General features: G+C 41.9%; 1 protein-coding gene across 1 annotated transcript in view; it reads left to right on the forward strand.

Moving 5' to 3' along the window:
- Positions 1–3693: 3693 nt before the first annotated feature.
- The window catches only part of Lemd3 (LEM domain containing 3), a 46815-nt gene continuing 22609 nt past the window's right edge, over positions 3694–27899 (forward strand). Inside the window, exons 1-2 of the mRNA XM_075954245.1 lie at positions 3694–5241; positions 26095–26132. Coding sequence (XP_075810360.1) covers positions 3717–5241; positions 26095–26132 — 1563 coding nt within the window. The 5' untranslated portion in view covers positions 3694–3716. The remainder of the gene's footprint in view (positions 5242–26094; positions 26133–27899) is intronic.

The raw sequence follows: 27899 nt of genomic DNA on the forward strand, positions 1-27899 counted from the left end.
GTGGTGGCACAATCCTTTAATTTCAGCACCTGAGAGACAGAGACAGTAGATCTCTGTGAGATCAAGGCCACCCTGGGCTCACGAGATTGAGTCTGTCTAAAAGAGAAACAGCTCACACAAAGGTGATCCTAGCTCTTGGGATCACATGCCTTTAATCCCAGTACTAGGGAGGTGGTGATATGGCTGGGAGGAGACAGGAGCTCAGATGCAGTCTGAGGATTCAGTCAGAGATGCAGTCTCTTTCTTAGACAGAGCTTTCAGTCCGAGGATTCGTAGAGACAGGATCGCCCATCTTGTCTGAGCACTGGTAGAGGGAAGAACTCCCTAGGTTGGCTGCTCTGCTTCTCCCATCCTTCAGTTTTCTCCCCAGGTTTAATTATTAAGAACAATTAGAATTTGTGCTACAGGGAGTGATGAAAATGTTTGGGGACTAGATAGAGGTGACAGTTGTGCAGTGATATGAGTGTCTTAAACACCATTGGTATACTTTAACAAGGCTAATTTTATTTCACTAAGAAAAGAATTTCATTTCAGTAAGATAAGCCAATATCAAAACTAAATCTACCGATCTGGAAAAACAGACTCTGTTTGTACCAGGGCCAGAAAGGCTAGTCTTCTAGGAAATACCACAAGTGGGATCTTTGACCAGACTATTGGGTTCCAAAAATCATGTACACAAAGTTTTTCAGTGAAAGCTGATGCCAAGATTGTACAGGACAGTTGATCATAAATGCCTCCCTCAATCAAATTCTCAGAGACATGGAGTTAAGTAAATTTGAGATTGCATTCCCTGTCAAGTATCTGGGTGCAGCTAAGATACAGTTTCATGCTTTAACACTCAGCCATCCTGGAAGCTGGGGTAATGTTCATCTGGAAAATAAGGAACAAGCCACAAATGATGGCAAGTCAGTGACAGGGCTGGGGAGGTTCTCCTGGGGAAGTGTCTGCTTAAACACCAAAACCGAGGGGAATTACAACCCTGTATTAGTTCCCTACGATAAATCATGCCCCCAGCACCCACAAAGAAAGGGTTTTGTTGTTGTGTTGTAGACCAAATGAGATCATGCTTACAAAACTTCTTGTAAAACATAAATTTGCATATTAGTATAATGGTCATGTTTTATTCATGTGTGGCAGTAACCAACATGTAAATACCATACTTGGATGTCATTTTCATATACTATGTATTACTCATTGTTCTCATAAGAATTTCTTAAGTATTTGTTATTTGCTAAGTAGGGAAGGCAATATGTCAACATTTTAAAAGAATACATTGAGGTTCTGAGAGCCTAAGATTCATGCTTGGGTGTATAGCTTAGAGACGGAGACCTAAATTTAGTTCCTGGTTCATTCAAAAACCCAAAGTCCTGAAATGACCAAGATCTGTGGTTGATCTGCATTAAGTCACAATGTGATTACTACCTAGGGCAAACTTTGAACAAGTCTATTTTCATCTGTGTAGAAGAGTTTTGATTGTTTTTACATGGAATTACCAGGAACCGTACTACTAACATAGACAGGCACATGACTGCCTTTGCATTACATTTACCGAGTGCGCCTTGTGCATTAGGCCCAGCACTAAGTATCGCGTGGACAGTTAATCATAGTCATCCATGGAGGATTTTGTATATACAGAAAGGAAGGCTCAGAAACATCGATTTATCCAAAGTTAGAGAAGAAAATAAAAGTCGTCTAGCAATCCTTGCAGAAGTATATTTTAGAGTTCATGACAGTTGAGGTAGGATCAATAGATATTGTATTAGTTACTTTACACAATATTCAACCAAAATGTCTGACCATAGGAACTTAAGGAAGGGTTTATCTAGGCTTACAGTTTGAGGCCAAAGTTCATGGCAGCCAAGGAATGAAGCTGAAGCCTGAGGCAGCCACCAGGCCAGGGAGTATATAGCACCAGGTGGCTACTGTGGCCAGGAAGCAGAAAGTATGGATGTTTTGTGCTGAGTTCACTTTCTCCTTTTTCTCCAGTCTAGTATTCCAGGCCACCGAATGGGCCCACTTTGAGTTAAGGTTAAGGGTCTTCTCACATCAATTAGCCAAACCCAGATAATCCTTTACAGCATGTTTGTTTAGATCCAGACCGGTTGACACTGCTAATCAGTGCAGATCCTGGGGTTCCAAGAGGAACCTACAGCGTGGATAATTATGTTGAACTAAGATAAAAAAAATAGTAGAAAATACAGAGCCAATGTCCAGTTTTATGTAACACCAAAGCACAGATGAACTACTTTGCTATAGACGCCCAGTAGGTTTGTGATAATTTGATTTCCAATCCAAAAGTTAAGGTAATAAATTTGGATCATTCTAACTATAATTTAGTGTCAGATACTCTTACCAGTCATAGATTCAGGTCCACTTGTGACATTTGAAGTCTCAGGGACAAAGAAAAGAGGGAAGTAGTCTTTCATATGGAAGCTTTATTTGAAGACAAGGCAAGAATTGCTAGAAATCAAGAATTGAGGTTAATATGTATTTTTTCATACTTTTTTTCTACTGTGGAATGCTGGGTATTAAAAGGCTAGGATCTCTGTTTTTGACTAACCTATTCCATATAGATACTTTTATATTATAAGGTAGAGCAACTCTGATAAAAGCTATGGGAATGTTTCATACATAGTGCTAGAATTGCCTACCAGTTTCTAGGGCTTAAGTACTTAAAAAAATATTAGCTATGTTAGGATTTGAGAAAAGGGAGGTACTCTTTTACTAAAATTGTTTTTTTGGGGGAAGAAAGTTTGTCACCTTACCAGGCATCTTTCCCATGCCCCGAATATATTAATCTTATTCTATTATAGTCTGAAGCTCACCACCTAATTCAACAAATGCGTATTGTGCTTCTAGTGTTGAAAACAATAGACGCAAAGTTCCTCTGTAGACGAGCTTACAGCCAAAGGGGGCAATAAAATATTTCAAAACAAATAAAAATGTTTATTAATTATTGTTTGGATAGGTGTGAGGAGAGCAGGAGAATGGTGAGCTTGTCTTTCTTCAGCCAAAATGAATCAGACGATAGATAGGCTCTTTGATTTCTCCATGACTTTTTAAGGTCATCATCATGCTCAGAAAAGGAAAAACACTTTTAAAAAGTTAATTACGTGTGTGCACACATCTACAGAGTAGTTATGACTTTTGAAAACTGTCTTGTGAACGATCTATTCCATTTCTTCCGAAAGAAGTCTCTGAAAGTCATTTAAAAAAACTACACGCAAAGACAAAATGAAAAGGGAACCTAGAGTCAGGCAGCAAAACTGCCAAGGCGGGGTCTCTCCGCTGTCCTCTCGGTGTGGTCGCAGCGGGGATCCGAACTAGAGGAGCGTCGCCCGCCGTGAACTTCAGGGCGGACGGCCTCTGCACGCCCGCTGCCCGGCCCGGTGGCGGGACCCCGGGGAAGAGGTCAAGGTGTGGCTGTGAGAGCGGCGGCCGGCGGGTGGCTGTGGAAGCCCGGGGCGCGGGGCGGCGACAGCGGGGACACGCCGGCGCCCGAGGTTGGCGCGGCGGGCAGGGCCGGGCCGGGCCGGACGAGCCGCCGCCGCCGGCGCTCAGGTGGCGCTTTCCCGCTCAGGTGAGCTCCTCCCGCGCCTCCCATTGGCCGAGGCGCCCGTGGCGCTGGCAGGGCGACGCAGCCCGGTCTAGTTCAGGGTCTAGGGCGGCGCGTCACTTCCGGTAGCGCGGAGCTTGTAAAACACCCTGGAGAGAAAATGGCGGCGGCGACGGCGGCGGCGGCCTCGGCGCCCCAGCAGCTTTCGGATGAAGAGCTCTTCAGTCAGCTCCGCCGTTACGGGCTGTCTCCGGGCCCGGTGACGGAGAGCACGCGGCCGGTCTACCTCAAGAAGCTGAAGAAGCTTCGCGAGGAGGAGCAGCAGCAGCAGCACCGGGCGGGGGGCCGCGGCACCAAGACGCGGAACAGCAATAACAATAACACGGCGGCCGCCACGGTCGCGGGGTCGGCGGCGGCGGGCGTGGGGGTCCGGCCGGGCCCGGGCGACCTGTCGTACTCACGGACCCCTGCGGGCCTCGGCCCCCTGGGAGGACCCGGGGGCGCGGCGGGCGTCCCCGCGGCGGCGGGCAGCAAAGTGCTGCTGGGCTTCAGCTCGGACGAGTCGGACGCGGAGGCCAGTCCGCGGGAGCAGGCCGGCGGCGGCGGGGGCGGTGGCGGGGGCGGCGGGGCCGGCGCGCGGAGGGACCGGGCTGCGCTCCAGTACCGCGGGCTCCGAGCGCCGCCGGCGCCCCTGGCCGCCAGCGAGGTGACTAACAGCGGCCACCCGGCCGAGCGCAGGAAGCCGCACTCGTGGTGGGGGGCGCGGAGGCCCGGTGCGTCCGAGCCGCAGCCGCCGTCGGGCAACGACGGCGCCGCGGAGGTCGTGGACGAGGAGGTGGGCGACGGCGGCGACGAGAGGGACCCCGAGGCCGACGAGCCGCTGTGGGCCGGCCGAGCGGTGAACGGCAGCCGGCTCCTCCCGTACAGCTGCCGGGAGCACTACTCGGACTCGGAGGAGGAGGACGACGGCGACGTGGCCTCCGGCAGACAGGTATTAAAGGACGACTCCCTTGCCCGGCACCGACCCAGACGGAGCCATAGTAAGCCTTTCTCGGCGCTGACGGCTAAATCTGGCGGCAGCCGGCAGGAGACCTCGGTTCAGGGAGGGGGAGGACAGGCGATGAATGACAGGGCGGCGGCCGCCGGGAGTCTAGACAGGAGCCGAACCCTCGAGGAGGCGGCGGCCGAACCGGGAGGAGGGTGCGACCCGGTGGACTCCAGCCCCATCCCTCGATTCCGGGCCAGCGCGAAGAAGCTGGCCCCGCTCCTGGCCCCGCCGATCCCCGACATGGACTCAACCTTGGAGTCACCCACAGGTTCCCTTCACAAAACCAACAATCACATAGGCGGTGGGGCCTTCGGGGTGGAGCCCCCCAGTGTCTACGCCAACAGCCTCCCTCCCAGTGCGGCCGCGGCCGCCCCTCCGTCACTCAGGATCAACCACGCCAATCATACTGGCTCCAATCACACCTACCTGAAAAAGGCATATGGCAAGCCGAAGCTCTGCGAGCCTGAGGAGGAACTTCTTCAGCAGTTCAAACGGGAAGAGGTGTCTCCGACGGGGAGCTTCAGTGCGCACTACTTGTCCATGTTTCTCCTGACTGCTGCCTGCTTATTTTTCCTAATACTGGGACTGACTTACCTAGGAATGAGAGGGACGGGCGCACCCGAGGATGGAGGACTCCGTAAGTATTAAGTGGGCCCCTATTGTCAGATGCAACGTTGCTAGTGGTGACCTTTACCTACAAGAAATTTGTTTAACACCAAAAAAACCACAGAATGCATGCATCGTCTTTCTATTGAGAAGGAACAGTATTACCAATAGGAGAATGATATCTGAGGTCTGGTTTTTAAGTTTTTCTGCATGGTGTATTGTTAAATTCAAAACAGCTTACCGAAGAAGAAAACAATACTAGTAAGAGGTACTTGAGTGTCTTAGTTTTTAGTAACTGCGGATGTCGTTTGCTCACGAGGTTTGAAGTGTTACCATTTTTAAGCGGTGCCATACACGCAATGTTTGCTTTTTTAAACGCGTTATGTTTGAAGAGAGTAATGTACAGTTTCTTGGAATTCTGGTACTCACAATATAGGTAGGTCTGTAGTTGAGAGGACACACCTCTTAATTCACTTCTCAGTCGAGAAGACAGTCACGGTAACTTAGCACGTGGAACTTGAAGTCATTTTTCCCGGGTAGGCAGGCGTGTGCATTACACCAGTCTTCCTCTGGGCTGAGGCATCAAGACACAGCGCTAGTAGGTCACATCTTTCAAAGACGGTAACCACTGTGTGTTCCGGCCGACAGAAGGATGAAGTAATTGGTGTGTGCTATTTTAGACTGCATGGTCAGAGGGGGTGCTGTTTGAGGTAGACCTAAAGCTGGAAAAAAGAAAACAAAGTAGCATTGTAGAGAGACTGCTAGACATTCTGGGCAGGGATCACAAGAAGGGGAAAGGACTTGAATGGGGCAGGAGACTTGCTGTAGTTACTATGGTCGGAACCTCCTTTCCTAATCTAGATAACCATGCTAATATTGACTAGGATGAGATTATTAAGATTGGATGTAAATTTGTGTATAATGGATGTTAGCTTTCTTCTCATTTACCCTGACGATTTTCTCCTAATATGAATTTAGAGTATATGGTTTGTATTTATAAAGCTGACTTACTGTATATCTTATTTCACAATAGTGGGATGGATGTAGTTAGCAGACTCAGTAGTGTGAGCTTTGATTTCGGTATAACTAAGTCCAAGGTTTAAATACATAAATGACCACAATACTGTTGAATTATAGGCTTGCAAGAGCAGTCTTTGCTTGCTTTAATTGGCTCTCTGGGAGCTAGAGTGATGTACTGTGTCCTGCCTTAAATATTTGAGAGGGAAAAAAATAGCATTCTGGAAGTCAAACTCAGAAGTTAAATGACATTACCTGTCATTAGTCGCTTTTATTGCATGTTTGTTTTTCTGGCCCTGAGTCAGCCATCTGGCCATTATCTGAAACCCAAGTGTCTTCCCTGGTCTTCCCAACAACTCTGAGAGAAAGCTGTTTCTATGAGTTGATTTTAGATTTTTATCTAACTACAAAGCCCATATTTTTAACATTTTATGTGATATCTGTAGATCGTGTTATAGATAAGAGGGTACCTTTATTGTTCGTAAGAAAATAATAGAACATTTGGTAGGAATTCATGTGGAATTACTGATGAGACAAATTATTAAAGGTCACTTTCATATCTTTTCCACCACTTAAGGTGATGAATGAGTATTGTTCTATCAGGCACTAAAATTTCGAGTTGGAAAGGCATGCTGGGACTCTTCTCTCCCCTTCCCTTCCCTCCCCTCCCCTCCCCTCTTCTCTCCTCTCCTCTCTCTTCTTTTCCTTTCTTTTCTTTCCATGAAGAAAATGGTCCATGGATGTCCTAGATGGAAAACTAAGGGTAAGTAGTTGAGATGATCGAGGACTTGGCTGGAAGAGCCTCATTCTTATATGCTAACGGATAGAAATATCTGCCAACTTTGTAGTTGTGAGGATCAACTGAGATAATTTATTAAGCGTGAGATATTTATTAGTAGTTCAGGTGAAGTTTGCTGTATTTTTGGTAAATTACGGTGTATATGTAAGAAGGTTATTAATGTGAATTATGTTTACTGTGTTTCCTAATCTATTTAACATTATCAATTCCGTTAGCTCTACCTTGAAGCAGTTGATGCAGAATGATGATGAATCGCCTGTGTAATTGACATGCTGTAAAGCATGGCAGAAAGAAGTGCCTGCTAGTTCTGTTAGTTTGGTCACTTAATGGCATTAGGGTTTTCAGACTGAACGTTTTCACTCTCTGTATTCTGAATCTTTTGTCTATTTCAATGTTTAGCCATAGCATTCATTGGTCAAATAGTGTAAGTTTTACTATAAGTAATAGTTTGACCAGAAGATTGTAGGGTTATATGTGACTGTAAGCTTTTATTAGTTATTATTTTAATTACATTATGTGTAATGGTCTTTTAAATTTTTTTAAGTAAAAAGTTCTTAATTATTTTGGTCTTTGCAATTTTTCATTAGTATTTTAATTATTTAAGTTACTTTTCCTCATTAAATTTCTGAGTTTGCTTTCATGCTGTAGAGTTAGAGATGAGCTAGGATGACCTAAGCTTTACCAATTCCAGGATTAACATTTTAACTGTAAATACTACCAGGACGACGCACACATCAGCCTGCAGTAAAACTGTCCTACACGTGATCAAATCATGACATCGCACTAAAAAAAAAAGAGAAAACAGAATAGATTATCTATTGTAGATTCATGGTTATTATTTACAAATTATTCTTCAATAACAAAAGACATTCTTGTAGACAAGAACAGTGTAATTATATATCCCTTTCTAATTTTGCGGGACTTCCTGTTCACTTTTAACAGAAATAGTAGCTCCTTCCAGAACTTCCTTTATATTTTTCGTATAAATATAGGTGTGTTGATTTTCATCCAGATAGTATGTGTAAGTTTTCCTTTAAGTGCCTACCATGCCAATAACTTTCCAACAAAGAGGAGTGTTGAACAATATGTGGGTACGTGGCAGACGAAATCACCTTCAGAGCCTACGTACCAGGGAGAAAGGTGAAAAATAAGTGAAAAATAAGCATTTTAGTCTTGTGTTAGGTTTTGCTGGCCTTTAGCACACGGAAACACTAGTATCTTTAGCGAGCTGGGGTGGGGGTGGGGAGTGTGATACTATAGACAGGTTCTAGAGGTTCTCCATTGACAAGAAGAGCTCTTTGGCAGATAAACAAGCTGTGTGTTGAGGGGTCAGAAAGAATGGCTGGTGTTGCTGGACTGTGAGTGAAGGGAAATGGCACACGATGAAGTCAGTTTGGCATAGGTGAAGTCATCATGAAAGAGTCTGGATTTTAAGTGACATTATTCTGTATATATTAAGCAGCTTGTATTTCCATTTAACATTATGTCATAGGTATCTTTTCCATGAGCTGATTTAAGTGTAAAGATGTGTTTTAAACATTGCTCTCACCACGGGTCTTTCTCTCATTCCGTTAAGTGTTAAAGTCTGTGCTGTTCTAAAACTGCTCGTGTCTATGTTCTCTAGCTGCTGCTCTCTTCTTCCCTTCCTGCTAGCCATTTAGTCAGCGGTGGACTGTCGCCAGTCACCCAGCTGCTCTCCTTTGCCTCCTGGGCTGTGTACTCCTGCAGACTTGCCCGGCTCCTAGTTTTCACACTTGCTTCTGCCCCTGCTGTGAATAGTTTATCTTGAGTGCCATTTTTATACCTATTCCTAGGGTGTTTCATCCATTCTCAGGTACTACCTCTCAGTTTGTATTCTTTCATAAACGCCCCTTCTGAATGCTAGACTTACATCCCAAGTACCAGCACCATCCAGCACTTTCTGTGCTGTCACCTTGGTCCTGGTGCTTCCGCGTGTGTCCAGAGCCCAAGAGAGAAACTTGGGTTTCTAGATTCCTCCTATCCTTCTTACTACCTTCTTCCCTGATTAGTCTGGGTGTCTGGTAATTGTAGTTTCTATGCATCTTTTCAATCTTTTTGTTGTTTTGTTTTTTTGAGACAGGGTTTCACTGTGTAGCCCTGGCTGTCCTGGGACTTGCTCTGTGAACCAGACTGGCCTTGAATTTAAGAGATCCACCTGCTTCAGTCTCCCTAGTGCTGGGATTAAAAGCCTACTCCACCACTGCCCGGCTCAATCTTTGTTCCTATCACTTTTTTGTGAGGGCAGTAGCCCTCACAGTCCATTTCTGTGCTAGAGCGGTATTCCTAAAGCATCCATGCAAGTTATTCCCTTGTTTAAAGTCACTGAGTGACATTCTCTTAGCTACTGGCCCAATTTAAATTCGGTTAAACTGTCCTGAGATTCTGCTTGTTCTTCCTAGCTTCATGGACTACTAGTCATTGAGTATGGAATGACATTTTTTGTTTTTTTTTTTTTTTTTGGTTTTTCGAGACAGGGTTTCTCTGTGGCTTTGGAGCCTGTCCTGGAACTAGCTCTTGTAGACCAGGCTGGCCTCGAACTCCCAGAGATCCGCCTGCCTCTGCCTCCCGAGTGCTGGGATTAAAGGCATGCACCACCACCGCCCGGCTGGAATGACATTTTATATCTTCGAACAGACTATTCTTTTCCTCTCCTACTTACTCTTAGAAGTGTGTTTTGTGAGCATTTCATCCTGCTTATCCAAGTTTGGATCATCGCTTTGTGCTCGTATAGGAGCTTCTTCATTCTCCAAAGTGTTTATTACACTGTATGATTGTGTGAGTCTACCATGGCAGGCAGTTTATACTTCTTAGGTCAATCTTCCTGTAGGTCAGGTACAGGTTTTATTATTTAGTTTTGGATTTGAATTTCAGTTTTCTGTTCTGTGACTTTACAGATTATCTGTTGTTAAAAAATGAGGGTGTTTGATACCTCCCTGGAGGTGGCTTTAAGTACTAAATGTACTTACAATGTACATTTATAATAATGTATAATATATGTCAAGTGTTTAGTGTTATTGAAGAAGATGGAAATTATTGTAGTATCCTTGGCAAAAATTTGTGACGCAATAAATTTTGAATAAGTGAACACATATAAAGTCCCCAGTACAGGCCCTTTATATGTGTAGGTTTGACATCTGGAGATTTAACCACAAATGTTCGTCAGAAGTTTACATCTAAACATGTACTTTGTTATTGCCTAAACAGGATGGTACAGTGACTGTTTATATAGCAATTAACATAAGTTTATGTCGTAATTATATTCATGTACTTTCTGTGTGTGGATATTATATAAACATGTCCTTGTTATTGCCTAATGGTATGGTACAATGACTGTTTATATAGTAATTGCCATAAATTTATGTCATAATTTATATTCCATTATTTATATAGTAGTATGTACTAAAAGGAATGTAGCAATCTGGAGTACAGAGTGGATGAATGAAAGGTATATATAAATACTATGCCCTTTTACGTGACAATTTTCAGCCCAGGAGCCCCATTCTTCATGCAAACTGAAGAACTACTTTAAATATACACCGATGAGCTCATTGTATATTAAGTATGTTACTCCCATATCAAAAGAAGCCATCCCACAGGAACTTGAACTCCATCAACCCAGTCATAGGAATTGGTTAGGAAACAGGTAATATGTGGCAAGCCCAGTTCTTTACCTGTGAGGATAGAAGAAGCTTGCAGTCCAAGGTAGGATGTAGTTCAGTAGGTCAAGCCGTGGAAATCCACGGAGGGTTCAGCGCAGAGAGCGGACATGGTCAGCTGTTCTTCAGGGCTAAGCAGGTAGGTAAAGGAGTGACAGAGTTAGAGAACAGAAGCGCCAAGCATGAGTGCTGTGAAACAGGCTGATAACTGGGGACTGGTAGGGCTTAGGGGAGTTGTTTTGAAGAGAGAAATATGCTTATTGATTATTCTCTTTACATAGTCAGAATCAGGAGGGTGGCTGTGACCATGAGCCTGAGTGATTTAGGAATACTACTGGTGCCATAAAGAAGAATTAGAGATGCAGAAGAGGGCTCTTGTTTGGGAAAGTGGTACAGAGGAAATGCCTGGAACTGCCCTTTGGGTTAGCTCGGAGCACTGGGATAAAGATAAGAGACTGGCGCTACCTAAGAGGAAAAAGGACTTTGCTGAGGGAATAATAGCTCCCCTCCCATACTACCTTTCTGAACTACAAGACCAAGTGTTGCCAGCAAGTGCCCCACTTTGTGGGCTTAGTTTAAGAAATATTTTTTACTCCTTAGAGGAATACAGACTAGCCAAGTCTAGAAATTAATACCTAGCATTGACTTGGGGTTCAAACTTGACAAAAATACTTATTGCAGTTATTTGTGAAGAATGAAACCAGGGTGTCTGTTGGGTCTCAAATTTTTAAGGATTACTTAGTAAGATACTTTTTTATACCTCCTAAGAATATTTCTGTAAATTGCAGATGTTTGAATATGCCAGCTTGATTTTAGAAATTAAAAATCTACTCTGAGAATGTCTTTTAAAAATTATCTGTAGAATAATTTAAAATTAGAAATTGTCAATGAGAACTTGTTATCCCCATGGAAGCGAGTGGTTTGAGGAAACTCTCGCGGAGAGAACCTGTGTGTGCAGATTGACACTTTAACTTGCTAGCTTTTAAACTACAGAGAAGTTAGCCCCTAGTCCTCAGCATCCTCATTGTGAAGCAGTCCAAAGCAGGAATAACTAAATAATGCATGTCAAGCGAGGCTTGGTATGCGGCTTTAGTGATAACAGCACTTAGCCCTATGAGTGCAGTGTTTCAGCATGAATCCTCACTCTGTAGGTGCTTCCCACTGTAGAGGTGGACAGACAGGGAAGGGTGAAGGATTTGCTCAGGGTCGTGGAGCAGTCCTGGATGGCAGGATTTGAATGTGTAGTAGCTGTCAGTCACCATGCTAGATTGCCTTTATGTGTGTAAGTATGTACTATTCAGTCTATCTTGTTTGTGACCGTTATCCAGAAAACTGAAGAGTTGTGGGTGGGTTAAGCAGATTAGTGTGTGAAATCCAAGATCTGATAAAAATAATCTATGGAAAGAAAGTACAAAATTATACTCAACAATTAGGGATTGTGTGGAACCATTTATTCTCGCTTCAGATTTTAGATTAATTCATAGATAATGTGGGGAAGAGCTATCTGCTGTAATACAAACTATTTAAAGCTATAAGATTTATAAAACTGGTGGGAAAGTCGTGGTCTTACATAAATCACCAGTATAAAACAATTGTTTTCTAGGGGTTATCTTTAAGTGGCAAAGCGTTTTAGATACATAAGAGGTGTTTTTTTTTAAATATTTATTTATTTATTATGTATACAATAGTCTGTCTGTGTGTATGCCTGCAGGTCAGAAGAGGGCACCAGACCTCATTACAGATGGTTGTGAGCCACCATGTGGTTGCTGGGAATTGAACTCAGGACCTTTGGAAGAGCAGGCAATGCTCTTAACCTCTGAGCCATCTCTCCAGCCCCCAAGAGGTGGTTTTTTTTTTGTTTGCTTAAACTTTGTGTTCATTTATTTTTGTTTGTTTTCGTGGAAAGGAGATGTTCAGCAGCAGTGGTTCTCAGCCTGGGGTCACATGTCAGATATCCTGCGTATCAGATATTTACATTACAATTCATAACAGTAGCAGAACTACAGTTGTGAAGTAGGATAGAAATACTTTTATGGTTGGGGATCTTGACAACATGAACTGTATTTACATAGTGGGGGAGGCATTCGCAGCATTAGGAAGGTTGGGAATCACTAGTCTCTAGTGTTGGTATATAGACTAAAAATTATGCATTTTTATGAGTCCTCAGAGTTGTAAGGACTTAGCGTTTGCTTACTATGCAACAGTGTTTGGGTTTGCATATTGTAATTTTTGAAACATAACTTTAAAAACCATTTTCTGCACATTTGAGTGTCTTATGGCAAAGCTTACCACAACATGTTCTCTGTATCCCAGGGCTAAGGGTTAGTGTGGTTGTCTTTCCTTCCACCTGGCTTTGGGCTACCATCTATAAATCACACAATTTTAATGGAGATATTATTTCATGCAAGTTTTTAGAAGTAAGGTTCTTTTGGGGAGAAACATGGAGAATAAATGTGCCCAAAATGAAAATGTTATAAATATGAACATTTACTGCTAAGTTCAAGATGTTCTAGAGTATTCTTTTTTTTTTTTTGGTTTTTTTTTTTTTTTTTTTTTTGGTTTTTCGAGACAGGGTTTCTCTGTGGCTTTGGAGCCTGTCCTGGAACTAGCTCTGTAGACCAGGCTGGTCTCGAACTCACAGAGATCTGCCTACCTCTGCCTCCCGAGTGCTGGGATTAAAGGCGCGCAGCCACCAACGCCCGGCTGTTCTAGAGTATTCTTATGCTTATGACAAAATGTCTTGTTTTTAGAATTACCATTTCAATTGTCCCTTCTTTTAGATTTAAAGACTTAGTTGATAAGAGGAAGCATTAGGAACTTTCTGTGTGAACCCCTTAATCTTTGTGAGAATAGTTACTACTGTGCCTGTGAGAAAATGAGCTGCAGCAGAAAGGAGCAAAGGTCATGGTCAGGGTCCCGCAGCTGAGTGTCAGCGAGGTCCTGCCGCTCCGGCTCCCGGCTGGCTGAGCTGCTGCTCACTGCCTCACTGTTGGGCAGCAGTGGTCGCTGGTGCCTGGCTGCACCTTGTGCTTGGGTAAGGAAGTTACTTAGAACCCTTGAGCCTTGGTTTTATATCTGTCAGTTGAAAACATAGTAAAGTAAGCCTTATGTCTAGCCCGTGACTTGTTTTTAGAGGATTTTACCTAAGTGAAGTAAAGAAAGCTGAGCTGATCTAAACTGTACTTCTAATAGTGAAAGTTAGGGTCTCCAGCTGTAGTAGGGTAATTTAAGAAACACCGCTTAAGCTCAATGGCGTGGTTTGCTAATAATGTTAATAAGTAATGAAGATTGTTAAATTTATACTCCTTATCAGTGCTTTTAAACTTCTCTTACGCTGTCTGAGTAGATAAAAGGGAGCTATTGTCTCATAACACCTAATTAGTGTCTACCTTATTTCCCAGACGGAAGAACCTTTTATTTTTATAATTATTGTGATACATCATAAAATATACTGGAAGCTAGATTTTAACGGTGCTGAGCACTAGAAGGTAGATTTGCAAGTCAGATATATGGTACATTAATGTAAAATGTAGAACTGAATTTGAGGTTGAAAATAAATTTAAAAATGTAGGTGGGTGTTTTATTCAGAGTTCTTTAAAGGAACAGAACTAATAGAGTGAATATATATTGTGAAAAGGAATGATTAGATTAGGTCACATGGCTGGATAGTCCAACAGTAGCTGTTTGCATACTAGAAAGGCTGAGGACCCTGCACTGCTTCAGTCCACAAAACTTAGAGCCTCAGTCCCTGCCTGGCACTGAAGGCCTGGAGGGCGCCTGAGCTGCTGCTGTGTAGTCGGATTGGAAGGCAGCAAAGGCTGGCAGCATGGTTGATGTGTTCACCAGCAAGAAGCGAGGCAGGTAGGCAGAGCAGTGCTTTTTTTTCCTCTTTATATCTGGCTGCAACCTGAAGGTGCTGCCTACTTTAGGGAAGGCCCATCCTCCCTTCTTTCCTCCTAGACATGCTGCAGTTGGATCTTAGGGTAGGTATCTGCTAATATTAGCTGAGGAATAGTACCAAACAAGTGTGTGCTTGTTAGATGCTCTTCAGATCACTTACAGAGTAGGGTTAGTATTCTTATACCAAAGTGGGGATGAACAAACACACAGTTGTTTAAATTCATGCAGTCTAAAAACTGGAAGGCATAACATGGATTTGATAAGTAGGGTATTAAAACCATACTGCCTAAGTTAGAAGGAATCTAAAGTACATTGATATCCCCAGTCTCCTAGATAATTTGTGTGTGATATATAACAACAAGTTTATTCCATTTTAAATTAGAAACATCAGTATTGTGATTTATTTGACCAGAATCGTTCAGTAGAAATTTAATACAAGTAATATATTCATTTAAAACTTTTACACATTAGGGTATAAAAGGAAATGGGTAAATTGAATACTAGTAACTAGCTAGCTAGTATAGCTAGAATATCATTTTGACATAACCAGTGTAGAAGTTGCTGATGAAATATTTTATGTGCTCTTTTGGTGTATACTAAGGATTATAGTATAAATCAACAGACTGGTGACATTTCCAAGGCTCAGTAGGTACGTGGTTATATCTAGACGTCTCTGAGTTACATTATTGGTTTAATTGGATCTAAGGATTACTAATTCTGGAGTGATTACAATGTGCCATGCATTTTGTTCTATATAATTTTGCAGTTAACCTTTCTAGTAATATGATGTAGATTTTGTTATCAATTTACAGATACAAATAATGACATTGTTTAAACAGGTATTCTGTACAAGAGTAGGATTTACAGCCATTCTGATCTTAGGACTCTTGTTCTGTTTCCTGTGCTGGCTGACATTCACTCTATTCTTCTCACGTCGAGGCACCAAACACCTCTTTGCTTGAAGTACCAGTGGCACTCCCAGCTGCTGCCATGTTCTTACTGGGACTGTCCCTCCATGCTTATGTTACCATTTCCAGTTTAAATTGCTTTCTGGTACTCTTGAGATTAGATATAGAAATGAGAGATGGCCTTTCCCATCTGACACATGACTGGTGACGAGAGAAAACTAATAACCAGTGACGCTTGTGTGGGGTAAAGGGTTTAACTTTGTCAGTATTTTGAGAAAGACTTTTGGGAAGCCATTACTCATCACATTGAGTTATATATATATTTTATATCATTTTGTAGTGTATTGTGTAGGGGCCTTTTTTTTGTTCAAAAAGGAAAAACAGGCAATCTCTCCTTTTTGTGTTGGTCAAAAATCATGAATTATGTGTAAGGCTTGTTTAAACTTGAAATTCCCACTTTACTAGTTAGCACTAGAGCACTTCCCTTGTGCTGAGGTCTGGGCTCAGTCTCCAGCACACCAAAGTGGGAGTGGATAGCAGTCTTCCTGTAGGTTATAGGATCACAGCTTGCTTGCTTTTCTGTTTTCTTTTTCTTTTTTGTTCTTTCCCTCTCTCTTTCTTTCTTGTTTAATATATAATGTACAACATGCATTCTGGCTGTCCAAGAGGCATCAGATCCCCTGGAACTGGAATTTTAGACATTCATGAACCACCACGTAGAGTTAAACTCAGGTCCCCCGCAAGAGGAGCAGTGCTCTTAACCGCTGAGCCATCGCTCCACTCCCCTCTGCTCCGTTCTTTTTTTTTGTTGTTGTTTTTGTTTTTTGTTTTTGTTTTTCGAGACAGGGTTTCTCTGGTTTTGGAGCCTGTCCTGGAACTAGCTCTTGTAGACCAGGCTGGCCTCGAACTCACAGAGATCCGCCTGCCTCTGCCTCACGAGTGTGCGCCACCACCGCCCGGCTTGCTCCGTTCTTTCTTAAAGCAAACAGCTGTGTTGTTTAATATCATTCGTTAGTTTCTATAGAGTTAAATAATAGACAGCGAGTTTCATCACTCACTAGTTAGTTATGAAACTGTAGTATGGGTCCTAGAGAAAAATAAAAATGTGTGACCATGCTATTTGAGTTCAAATGTTTTAAAAATTCTAGTAAGTCTTCTAGCAAGAGCAGATAGTACTTGAATATAAGTAAACAGCTTGTTTTATACTTTACGAGACTCTTCACAGATTAACACAATTAACTCTACCAATCAGTTACAAGGGTTCTGTGCCCAACCCCTATTTCTATATTTCATATATTTCTATATGGGGATTCTGGTTCTTGAAGAAGAACGGATAGACCTGAGGGGGAAAAAAAAACTTATAGAGGAAAAATCATTTTGGCCACATAGAATCATCTTTGATTTTAAAGGAGTTTTCAGAGTTGTGTACTGCTTATGCAGTGAGGGATTTGGGAAGATACTGTTTAGCCATGTTTCTTCAGGTATAAGGACAGTTGTAAGAAACTGAGGGTTTAGCTAGGCGGTGGTGGCGCCTTTATCCCAGCACTTGGGAGGCATAGGCAGGCGGATCTCTGAGTTCAAGGACAGCCAGAAAGTCTGTCTGGAAAAACAACCACCACCACCACCCACTACCTCCCACCCCGCAAATAAAAAACAGGTGGTGGTGGCTCATGCCTTTAATCCCAGCACTTGGGAGGCAGAGGCAGGTGGATCTCTGTGGGTTTGAGACCAACCTGGTCTACAAAACAAGTTCCAAGAAAGCCAGGGCTATTACATAGAAATCTTGTCTCGAAAAAAAGAGGTCCCACCCCCAAAACAAAAGGGAAAGAAACCGAGGGTTTTACTACTACTCTGGATTAATGATGACTTATTTCAAGGGGCTCTAAGTCTGTGTGTGCCTCTGTTGAGTACTGAAATGTTTAGATTTTGCTCGCATTATTTAGTTCTTCAAACTAACAGACAGCTGACGGTTTCATGATGGGCATGTCCCAGACACATGCTACATTCATCCTTACTCAGAGAAACTTCTCTTTGCAGTGCACGCTGGTGAATGCAAAAGATTCTTGGCTGTTCACAAAGGGACAGTGAATGTTCAACCTTAAACAGATCATTTATGCCAACCCCTGTGAGGCTCGGACTACCACAGAGAAAGGGATAGAATGCATGTGAGAGTCAGAAGACAGAAGGGCTGCACATTGCTGTTTGTGACGGGCAGCTATCCCGGTCATGTTAACATGCTGCCTTCGGGTCCTGTACAGGAACAGGGTGGGGAAGGAGCTCAGGAAAGCCCACTCCTTCCTGCTGAGCTGCTGGCTACTAAACCATTCTGCAGAAGTATGCTCACAGGTGAGCCTGCCAGGCTCCATTGACCAGTATAGACCCATGCTCACAAAGACCACCCTAGATAAATTCATTGGGTCATAAAACAAAACCAGAAGCGTGGAAAAGAACCAATAGGGAGGGTTGGCAGGAGTGGTGGGGGGATGAGAGGATGGAGATGAGAGCAATCGGAGTCTTACCTGAAACCTCGTTAACAAAAGTCCCAGACAACAAAACCCCCTTGTAGCTGTATTCGATCATCTTTCGCGTTCTTTAGATAAGGGAACTGAATCTTTGGAAGGTTAAGACACTAGTCTGTGGTGTGGATGTGGCAGAACCAAGATGTGAGTATAGATGATCATATCAGGGCATCTTTTCCCTGTGCCTTAAGGGGGCTTTGGGGGATATGTATCCAGACTATAGTGGACAGTATAAGGGGATATAAACTAAATTAGTTTCATTCCAGGATTCTGAGATTGTTTGCTTAGACTTTAGAGAATAAACTATCAGCCATGTTGATTTGTTCAGAGAGTCATTATGCAAGTGGCAAGTTCAGTTCTTGTGTGTCATAGTTCCACGACGTTAAGCTCTGGAAATCAGTGTGTAAGGCAGAAATTGAACATGGTTAAAAATGCAGAAATACAACTGAAAGCTTCTTAGGTATGGAGTCTCCCTTACGGTCTCAGAAGGCCACGTTTTCCTTCCAGTGTTAGATTGGGTTCTTCTGACACCTAAGAAGAACAGTCACCTTCACTTAAATTTATTAAGTCACGTTTGGAATTTGATGTGTACCGTAAAAGCTCTGTGGGAATAGACGGGAGCTGAAGGACTAGCATAGTGCTAAAATATTTTCACAAAATAAAGTTTATTTGAGCAAAGAACAATCCATGAGTTGGGTGATAGTCAGAACCAGAGGACTTGGGGAGCTTCACGGTCTACACAGAGGTCAAGGCCAGCCTGGGCAATGCTGTTTTGTATTTTTTTTTTCATGTATTCTTTTTCTTTTTATATGTTAAATCTCACTCATCCCTTGCCTGGTGTATAAGAGGGCAATTGACTTACAATAATATACTTTTATTTATTCTCTGAGAATTTCATATATGCAAATGATGAATCTTGATCATATCCACCCCAATCCTCTTTCCCTGTCTTAATTTCATGTCTAGTCTTCCTTTTCTTAGTTTTCTTTCTCATTTTCCTTTCCCCTTTTCTATTGTCCTGAGTCCAGTTAGGATTACCCATATGCACTTTGGTATAGTAGATCACTGGAACATGAACCACCTACCAGGGGCCACACCCTTGATGAAAACTGACTCCTCCTAGCACCCTTCAACTGCCAATAGCTCTTCAGCTAGGACTGGGGCTTTGTGAGCACACCATCCACCTACTCCATGCCAGGGCATTGACTGCTTTCATCTTGTGCGTATCTGATACAGACGACCACAGCTGCTGAGAGTTCATGGGTCTGACAGCCCTGTTGTGTCCAGAAGACACTCTTTGCAGCACTCCTCCCAGACTTTGGGCTCTCACAGTCTTTCTGCTCTGTTGTCTGTGATGTTCCTTGAGGACTGACATAGGTGGAGTAATAAAAAGTGTCATTTATGATTGAGCATCCCCCAGACAGCTCTAGGCATAGTTGTAGTGAGGCTGTCCACTGGAGCTCGGTTAACTAACTCATTAGTATCTGCATCTTCTAGTAGCCCTCAGCTCCCCTGGTCAGGGCGGGGCCTCATGGGTCCCTCCTCCATTGCTAGTTGGATGTTTTTTTGCCCGGTCTTGTGCAGACCATCCACAGGAGCTGTAGTTAACTGTGAATTCACGAGCGCCCTCGGCACATCTCATCTCTAAGACAGTTTTTCATGGCTTTTCTTTCATCATCCAATTTATAATTTCAATTATAGTTTGATAATCATTTTTATCTGTTATTTCTTTTAAAAAGAGAGAAATGTCTTTCAGGCACAGTCTCCCTGTGGCCCCACAGTGAGTTTGAACTTGTCAACCTGCCTGACTCTGAGCACTGGGTGTTGTGAGCGATGTGTGACTTGCAGGTGGTCATAAGGTTGAGAATGGACCATAGTATTCTCTACCATGTACAAAGAGCAAGCGCTAACCAAACTTAAAAAATGTTATTGGTCAATTTGATTCTGAGTTTTGACCTTTAAAATCCTCGAATACATTTTTTTTCTGTTTTCTTTGTATTGTTAGTATTTGATACCCACATTTAAAGCCTTCTTTTTTTTTAATACAATAATTATAAACTGTTATTTGGAAGACACACAGGATTATTGCCTTTCCTAAAGCATCAAGTGAGATAACTGAAAGTCCTATGGAGTATGTGAGCTAGAGCAGGTTTAGAATCTTTGCCCTCTTCCCTTCATTTCATGAGTCAGCTATTTTAGATGTGCCCCTTTCTGTTCCAGGGCAGTGAATGGGTTAGCTCCAGGGTCATTCATGATGACAATAAAGCTAGGAGGAGTGTTCCCCTGAAAGTAAGTTTACAGGAGCAGGCTGGAGATGACTCTTCTGATTTCAGTATACGTTAAGTGCCTATGCTGTGGAATGAGCATGTATTCAATAGGGCCAGGAGGAATAGTCAAATTTTCAGGAAACAAATGTGTAATTACTGTTTCAAAAAAATGTCCTGCCTTGTTGGCTGTCCTTATTTAGATCCGTCTGGCTGACATGACATTCAGAAGTGCTTGCCACACAGGTGCAGCTTTCTTCAGCTGTTGGAAACATTCCCTCTTCTCCACTCTCCCCTTACATAAAATCCCCCTAGTAATAGCGATGGGATTTGCAAACTTGAATATCTCTATATAAAGAGATACAACTCAGACCTACTTGGTAATTGAGGTGGTTAATGTTAGTGCTTCGATAAACGTTTCCTAGGACTCAGCGCTAGTGTAAGGTCATAGCTTGGAAATGTAAGCCGCTGCCTCTGAAAGCCCGTGTCTGGACTCACTGCTCTGCAGAGTGAACTGAGAGGAGGCCTTCTCTTGGTTTAAAGTTCTATAACTAAACTAAGCATGGTTATAGAACTGGCATAGAGCAGGGCCTTGTTTGTAACATCTTGTGTTGAAAGATAAAGCTGAATGGTGTATCACAATACTGACTCCAGAGGTCACAGCTTTGAAAATCTGATGTCACGTGGTAAATGCCAAAGCAATCATGTGAATGTGGTGCTTTCGTCAGACAGGGCTGTGATGAACTCTTCCCGCGGTCGTCAGGGGACACTCCCGAGAGCACGTATCTCCCCTTCATTGCAGTTAGAGAACGTGGTGTGAGATAATTTCCTCACCTAAGCACCAACAGTGTCTCCCAGCTGCAGTTCTCTTGTTTTTAATGTGTTGTATCACAAGGAGATTAAAGTTTAATACCTCTAAATCTGAAAGTGCTACAGAAAAATGCTCTTTGTGGGCTTTTGTTGTTGTTTGGTTGGTTTTTGATTTTTTTTTGAGACAAGAAAAAAATGCTTTTTGTGTTTTATAATTTACTTTAATTCCAAATGCATAGACTAGAAAAATGTCATGTACACTGAAGCTAATGGTGTTGGATTGAGAAAGCTGGAGCAAAGCACCAGTTGCCCATTTCCCTGGTCTTGTAAGTAGATATTTATTCAGTAAGCGCTTAGGACTCTTAAAATTACCCACAAGAACTTGTTCCATATTATACCTGCTTTATTATGTGAACTGGATAAGAAATGCTTCGAGTTTTCTGAAGTTTCTGTCTTCAAGTAAAATACAAAAATGTTTACAATCCTACTTGCTGACCCCTTAGATTGTCTTATAATCTGACTTAAGTTTCTTACTGCTTGCTGTCCATCCCACTGTAGAATGTTCTGGCTCATTTCCATCCCAGGAGTAACAGACCAGACCTCTTACTTACTCCCTTCTAGCCTCTATGTGTGTGGCTGTTCTTTCTGTGCCTGACCTTCATATTCATACTTCAGATATTCCCCTGGTGTGTTCCCTCAGGTGTCTATTGAAATGCAATCTTGGGGTGCTGTTCTCTGATTATCTTAGTAAATAGCTTCTTTCCATCCAAAGTACTTAGACCTATCTGACTTGCATGCATTTTTAGCATTTCATTTTATTCATTGTTTATTGTCCTTTTGAATCTCTGTAGAACATAAGTACCACAAGGGCAGGGATCATAGTTCATTCCACCTGTCAACTTGACACAAATCTAGACATACCTGGGAGGAGGGAGTCTCAATTAAGGGATTGCCTCTATCAGATTGTTTTGTGGGCATGTCTTTGGGGTCAGTTTATTTCTTTTTCTTTTTTTTTTTTTTGATTTTTCAAGACAGGGTTTCTCCGTAGCTTTTGGTTCCTGTCCTGGAACTAGCTCTTGTAGACCAGGCTGGCCTCAAACTCACAGAGATCCGCCTGCCTCTGCCTCCCGAGTGCTGGGATTAAAGGCGTGCGCCACCACCGCCCGGCTCTTTTTTTTTTAATTTTATTGTTTTTATTGAGCTCTACATTTTTCTCTGCTCCCCTCCCTGCCTCTTCCCTCCCCTTCAATCCTCTCCCATGGTTCCCATGCCCCCAATTTACTCAGATCTTGTCTTTTTCTACTTCCCATGTAGATTAGATCTATATGTCTCTCTTAGGGTCCTCATTGTTGTCTAGGTTCTCTGGGATTGTGATTTGTAGGCTGGTTTCTTTGCTTTATGTTTAAAAAACGCTTATGAATGAGTACGTGTGATAATTGTCTTTCTGGGTCTGGGTTACCTTACCTCGAAATGATATATTCTAGCTCCATCCATTTGCCTGCAAAATTCAAGATGCCATTATTTTCTGCTGTGTAGTACTCCATTGTGTACCACATTTTCCTTATCTATTCTTAGGTCAAGAGGCATTTAGATTGTTTCCAGGTTTTGGTTATGACAAACAGTGCTGTGTGAACATAGTTGAGCACGTGCCATTCTGGCACGATTGATCATCCTTTGGTATTACTGGGTCTTGAGGAAGGTTGTTTCCTAATTTTCTGAGAAATCGGCACACTGACATCCAAAGGGGTTGTACCAGCTTGCATTCCCACCAGCAATGCAGGAGTGTTCCCTTTACCCCACAGCCTCTCCAGCATAAATTGTCATCAGTGTTTTTGATCTTGGCCATTCTTACAGGTGTAAGATGGAATCTCAGAGTTGTTTTGATTTGCATTTCTCTGATGACTAAGGATGTTGAGCATTTCCTTAAGTGTCTTCCAGCCATTTTAGATTCCTCTTTTGAGAGTTCTTTTTTAGGTCTGTACTCCATTTTTTTTTTATTGGATTATTTGTTCTTTTGATGACCAATTTCTTGAGTTCTTTGTATATTTTGGAGATCAGACCTCTGTCTGATGTGGGGTTAGTGAAGATCTTTTCCCATTCTGTAGGCTGTTGTTTTGTCTTGTTGACCGTGTCCTTTGCTTTACAGAAGCTTTTCAGTTTCAGGAGGTCCCATTTATTAATTATTTCTCTCAGTGTCTGCTGCTGGGATTATATTTAGGAAGTGGTCTCCTGTGCCAATGTGTTCAGGTATACTTCCCACTTTCTCTTCTATGAGGGGTCAGTTCTTGATTGCCCACTGGAGCGGTGCCATCCTTGGGTAGGTGGGCCTGGGCTATGTATAAGAAAGGAAGCTTGAGTAAGCCAGTAAGCAGCATTCCTTCATGATCTCTGCTCAGGTTTTGCCTCCAGATTCCTGTGTTGAATTCTTACCTCTGACTTCCTAAATGATGGTCTGTAACCTGTAAGCCAAACAAGCCCTCTCCTTGAGTTGCTTTTGGTCAGTGGTTTATCACAGCTATAGAAACTAAACTAGGACACATATTTGATTTATTCAGTGGCCGTAATTAATTTTCTAGCATGTAATACTCGGTGCACTGATCTCTTTACTGGCACTTCGTGGCCCATGTGGAGTCCTTTTGAAAGGCTATTAGTTGGTTTGGTTCAGTTTGGAGAATGGCTTCATGACTGACTGTGTCCTTGGGACAGAGGTGTGAATCTGGGAGTGCTTGGCACTGTCACTGTTCTGGGGTATAACTGAGACCTTTAATTCCATCGGTTCTCCTAGAGAAGAGACCAGCTAATACAGTAATGGAGTTCTGCTACCAGACACTTTTGAAATACGGGTCTTGTTTACAGTTTCCAGGTTTCTTCATATTGTTAGATAGGTCACGAGTGATAAGAATATGTGTGGGTTTTTAAAAAGGATAATTCTTTTTCTCCTTAAAGACCAGACAGTTCCAATGAGGTGTTTTAAAAATAATATATTTTTTTTTATTTGAGGGAAGAAAGATGTGTGAACATACTTCTTTCATAAACTTGAGAACTTCATATATTTTTTAACTTACAGAATTGCTGTGCTTGAATAGAATTTCCTTTTAAAACTTAACCATAAGGCTATATTTTATTCTTAATATATTGGCATAAAAACTTTTTTGACTTTTGACTCTAGGTCAGAAAGAATTTCCCCTGTCTTTTTAGATGTACCAGTTCTCAGTTTTAGTCTTGAAGCACAAATCTAGGACATAAAGACAGCAGTATTCAATGACAGTTTTTCTCCTGTCTTCTCTGTTACTCCGTCCTCCTGCCTTCCTGGTCCTTCTGATACCTCCTCCAGCCAGCACTTTCAGAACAAGGAGTAGCACGGAGTAAGTGTGGATTGAACCTAGACAGCAGGAAGCCTTTCCAGCAGTACTACCTGTGCTTGGCTCCATTCATACAGGTGGGAGAGGCTCAGGGAAGAGCAGTCTCGTGGCAAAACACTCCTGATGTCCATGCAGTTCTGCCGTCATAGACACATTTGAGCTAGTTTCCCATTTGATGGGAGCAAAACCATTTTCATATCAAGTGGAAAAATTGCTATATCAGTACTTCCTTCAAAGACTTTAAAACTCATCTTTTCAGGACTACATGTTTTTTATGTTTCAAGACTTGCTTTTTCTTCATAAAATTACTTATTTTTTAGTATTACTTGACCAATTTATTTTAAGATTGATAAAACAATTTTGGTAGTATATTGAACTTTATATAGCTTTATCTTAGTATTCAGATTTAACACTAAAAATTAATGCTACTAAAAAGTAGTTTTGTAATCTATGTGTTTTGATCTTTTTAATTTAATATTTAAGATTTTACTTATTTTTCCTACTCTGTTTTGAGAACTTCTAAATTTTCTATCTTCCAAAAATACTTCTTTCCCAGTGTCAATACCTTTTTTTGTTGTATAAAGGAAGGTTGTCTAAAAGACCATTTGGAAAATTTGATAACAGCATGTACTGCCCCCCCACCCCCCAGCTTTTTCATTGTAACTCATCAGGATGGTCTTGGACATGAACTTTCTTAGAATCAGGCAGTTCTGGTTCCTATGGAACTTCCTGTTTTCCCAGATAAAAATAGAAAAGCACCTCAGAAAGGAAATCTGGTCAGGGTGAACTATGTTAGATCAGTTTGACTTAGCTGTGGCCTGGATTATATAGTATATAATCTGAATAAAATGTGTAAAAGTCTTCAAGTGTCTGTGAACTTTAAATATGTTTGTATATAGTAAAATAGGTGATATAGGAGGAAGTTCTGGGTAATTGTGAGAGGTATTCTATATGTAGCATTGTAATCTGGCACTGTATTTGGAGATTTTAGGTAGAGGCAGGTTACATGGAAAATACTATAAATTCCCTTTATAATATTTGATTGTCAAATACTGACATCTAATTGGCAACTGCTTTGTTCTTCTTGCCAATTTTTCTAGATGTTAGCAAAAAATCAGGTTTTTGTTTGTATTAGATGTCTAAATCCTAAAAGAATTACTTAGTTTTGAAGCAACGAGTTAAGGTAGACACATGATACAGTTGGTAATAATAAAGTGGAGAAGCTATGGGTGACAGTGGAGACTGTGGCAGGCGTTTTACAGGGACATCCCGTTTAGTCCTGCCGCCGCTGTGTGAGGTGTGTGCCATTGTCACCCCTCCTTAACGGGAAGGTTATGGAGTTGAGGAGGTATTACTAAGTTCTGGTATGGAGATTTGAGTCTCTGATTCACCGCACCAGAACTCTGGCCTTCAGCTGTGATGCAGAACAATGAAGAATTAAAGTGAGAATGGCTAGCACAGTTGGTCTTGTTACTTTCCCAGCCTTTTACATCCAGTTTGTTTACATCTTGTTTGCATATGTTCATTGGTTTAACAGTATATGCTGGCTTCTCAGGATACTTGTTGAGGAGGATTTAAATTCTTGAGTGATGCTAATAGTTCTCTTTTTTCTTTCTTTTCCTTGATAGTAAAAAACCCCTTTGATGAAACATTTGGAAAAATACAAGTAAGTAAAAAATCATAATGCTTATAATTTATGTCATGCTTTAAGTGATGAAAAGATTAAAGTGACTATTTATTTCCTAAGAAAGTAACTTTAAGGCCCTTTTAGTTTGAAGCATTATGTTTTCTCATTCTGGGTATTCCTGCCTCTAATATAACTAAGTCTGACCTAGCTCCTCCTGACAACTGAAGTGTCTATTACTTCACTATAAAGACAACTACCCCATCAAATGGGAGTGCCATACCATCCCTGTTCTGATGCTTATACTTACAAGTATCCCTTGTTGTTCTCAGTTGTCTGATACCTTAGCAAGTTTTTTCTTTTGTTCTGATTTTGTCTCTGTTTGGATCTTTGTTCTGTTGGTACACTGACCCATCAGGAAAGGGAAGTGGCGAGGCCTTTTAAAGACTCTTCTTCAAAGGGTGATGTGATAGCAGTAACCAAAGTTTTATTACATCAAAATATTTTTGCTTTTCATATCATAGACACTTTGGTATTTAGATATTTAAGACTGATGTTTATATTATAGTACATAGTTCTCTGCTGATTTTTCATTATAGGAACTGACCATTACATAGATCTGTATCAGAAAGTATTTGTTTTAGTTAGGGCATGTAACAAAGTACAGCCAGACCTGTAGAATAGTATTTCAGATTGCTAGAAGTGGAGCTTTGGGGTAATTTTGTTCAGTATATGCTGTAGTGAAGACATTTGCTTGCAATAAATTTGACAACTGAGTCTTTAAAATGTGATAGTGTCATAATTGAGGCTTAGTCCAGTGGATTCCAGGAGCCTTAGGAATACAAAACTATTTTCTTTAGTGTCTTATATTATCACAGATTCAGTGTAAGAATCTTGTTGGGTTTCAGCCCTAGCTTTTACTTCTTCGTGTTTGATTTTTTTGAGTTTAAATTATTGTGTTTCTTTTTTTCTGTTTTTGTTTTTGAGATAAAGTCTTATAGAAGTTCTATAAGTTACCGTTATTCTCCTGTCTCAGTCTCCTTATGCTGGGATTACAGGTATAAACCAGTGTTCTCTGCACTTTGACTTTTTAATTTTGTATGGAGATAGGAATTGCCTTGATTCATAATGACATAAAGATGAGGGCAATAAAAGGGTGATGTGGCCAAAAGCTGAGGAGCAAGCAGTCACCTCTAGAGTTGAATACTTTGTCTGTCGTCATGCCATAATCTAAGGAAATGGGGTGAGAATTTGGAACTTTTTATGAATTAGCTTCTTCCTGTGTTCACTGATCATAGGTGCACAGACAAAATTATGTTCTCATAGTGTGTAAAGTTGTTTTCTTGGTTTCCTGGACATGACTGTGGGACAGAAGGAGAGATGCGTTTCACGTCTTTGGACATGTATGTGTCACCTTGTCACAGTCTCCACCTTCTCACCACGCCTGGACTGGCTCGTGGGCATGTTCATCCAGCAGCCCTGTTCTGTCAGTCATGCAGATATCCCTGCTAACTATGACTCTCTTCCCTTCCTCCTCATCCCTGATACTGATCTCAGCTGCAGTTGTTCTTTTTTCTGTGTCATTGTTGAGACTACTTGATAGATCCCATAGGCCATGCTGCGTTTTCTCCAGGGCCTTTCTGCTTCTGCTCAGCAGCATTCCTGTCACGCACAAGTCTGCTCTACTTTTCTCCTCAGTTTTCACACTAAAGACGAACTACTTTTCTTCATATCTAGGCTGCTTTTCCTTCAGTTTGCTCCTGTTTGCGTAAGAAATGTAACCAGTGTTTTCATGGTTCTGTACCTCTT

The sequence above is a fragment of the Microtus pennsylvanicus genome, chromosome 20, assembly GCF_037038515.1.
Source record: "Microtus pennsylvanicus isolate mMicPen1 chromosome 20, mMicPen1.hap1, whole genome shotgun sequence".
NCBI lineage: Eukaryota > Metazoa > Chordata > Mammalia > Rodentia > Cricetidae > Microtus > Microtus pennsylvanicus.